A 1,263-nucleotide genomic window follows, 5' to 3' on the forward strand; every position below is an offset into this window, starting at 1 on the left:
GCCCCGCTGCCGGCGCGGCTCCGGCTAAGCTCGGGCTTGCCTGGAGATGGCAGTGTCAGCCCGCGCCGGAGCCGCGCCGSCTGGCACGGCCGGGCGCTTGCGGCGATGCTCGCGCTGAATTTTGCAGCGACGCTGGCACCGACGCTCGCACCAAACTTTGCACCAGCGTTTGCACCCAATTTTGCACCAGCGCTGGCGGTAAGGTTTGCACCAGCTGCTGCGTGTTGATGCTCCTGCCTCATATCCCCAGGCCCCGTCTGCAAGGGGAGCCGGGGAGGGGAGAGCCCAGGAAGGCTGGGACGCCGGGAAAGCCCAGGGGACTCCCAGCAAAGGGAGCGAGGCGGGGGGGGGGGACGCTGCGCTGGCGGGGCGCAGGGGGCCAGCAGGACTCGCCCGGGTGGGCAGCGGGGGCTGCTGCCGGGCGCAGGCGCTGCTCCCCGGGCGCAGAGCGCGGAGAGGAGGGTGCCGCCGCTGCGTCGCTGACCGGGGCGCCGGGGCTCCAGCTTCGCCGGGCACCGGTACATCGTCTGCAGCCGGCCCCGGCGCCCGGCTCGCGGGACCCTTTCGTCGGCGGCGCGGCGCGCTGCAGATACCAACCCTTGCTGTAGACRACGGCGTTGGCGTCGGGCTCTGCGGGCACGAGGGGCAGCCTGGACAGCCAGCAGCTCTCGTCTCCCAGCACCAGCGTCACGGGCGGGCTCTGCCGACAGCCAGAAGGCAGGGACGGGTGAGCGCCCGGGGCGGTGCGGCGGCGCCGGGTCAGCACCGCGGCGGGAGGCGCGCGGGGCTCGCAGCCCTCGCCGCTCAGCCCGTGCCAGCCTGGGCCCGGCGCTGCCTCCCTGCATCGCTAATGAATACTGATGAGCAAAGGAGGGGGGGGGAAATTAATCTGCCTGATCCTCCGATGGCTGCCGCGGTAACGATATGAAATCTAATTATTCGTCCCAATATTTCTAAACCCTCAAACTCAGACTGACAGTCTCAGCCGGTTTAGGCCTTATCACCGCAAGGAGCCGAGCGCTCGCAGCGTGATAAAGCGCCCGCGGACGCGCGCACGCCGCTGCCGACGGCGCAGAAACCCGCCTGCGCCATCGCTGGGACGCCACGCCGCGGTGCCACGCGGGACGTCACGCCACGGTGCCACGCAGGACGCCACGCCACGGTGCCACGCGGGACGTCACGCCGCGGTGCCACGCAGGACGCCATGCCGCGGTGCCACGCCGCGGTGCCACGCATGACGCCACGCCGCGGTGCCACGCGGGA

The 1,263-nt window shown here is 71.5% G+C and overlaps 1 protein-coding gene across 1 annotated transcript in view; it reads right to left on the reverse strand.

Annotated features, from left to right (window-relative positions):
* Positions 1–238: 238 nt before the first annotated feature.
* ZFPM1 (zinc finger protein, FOG family member 1) overlaps positions 239–1,263 on the reverse strand; it is a 27,404-nt gene continuing 26,379 nt past the window's right edge. The window contains exon 5 of the mRNA XM_085310162.1: positions 239–700. Coding sequence (XP_085166288.1) covers positions 239–700 — 462 coding nt within the window. The remainder of the gene's footprint in view (positions 701–1,263) is intronic.

The sequence above is a fragment of the Rhea americana genome, unplaced genomic scaffold, assembly GCF_003343005.1.
Source record: "Rhea americana isolate MKP2758 unplaced genomic scaffold, rheAme1 scaffold_311, whole genome shotgun sequence".
Lineage (NCBI taxonomy): Eukaryota > Metazoa > Chordata > Aves > Rheiformes > Rheidae > Rhea > Rhea americana.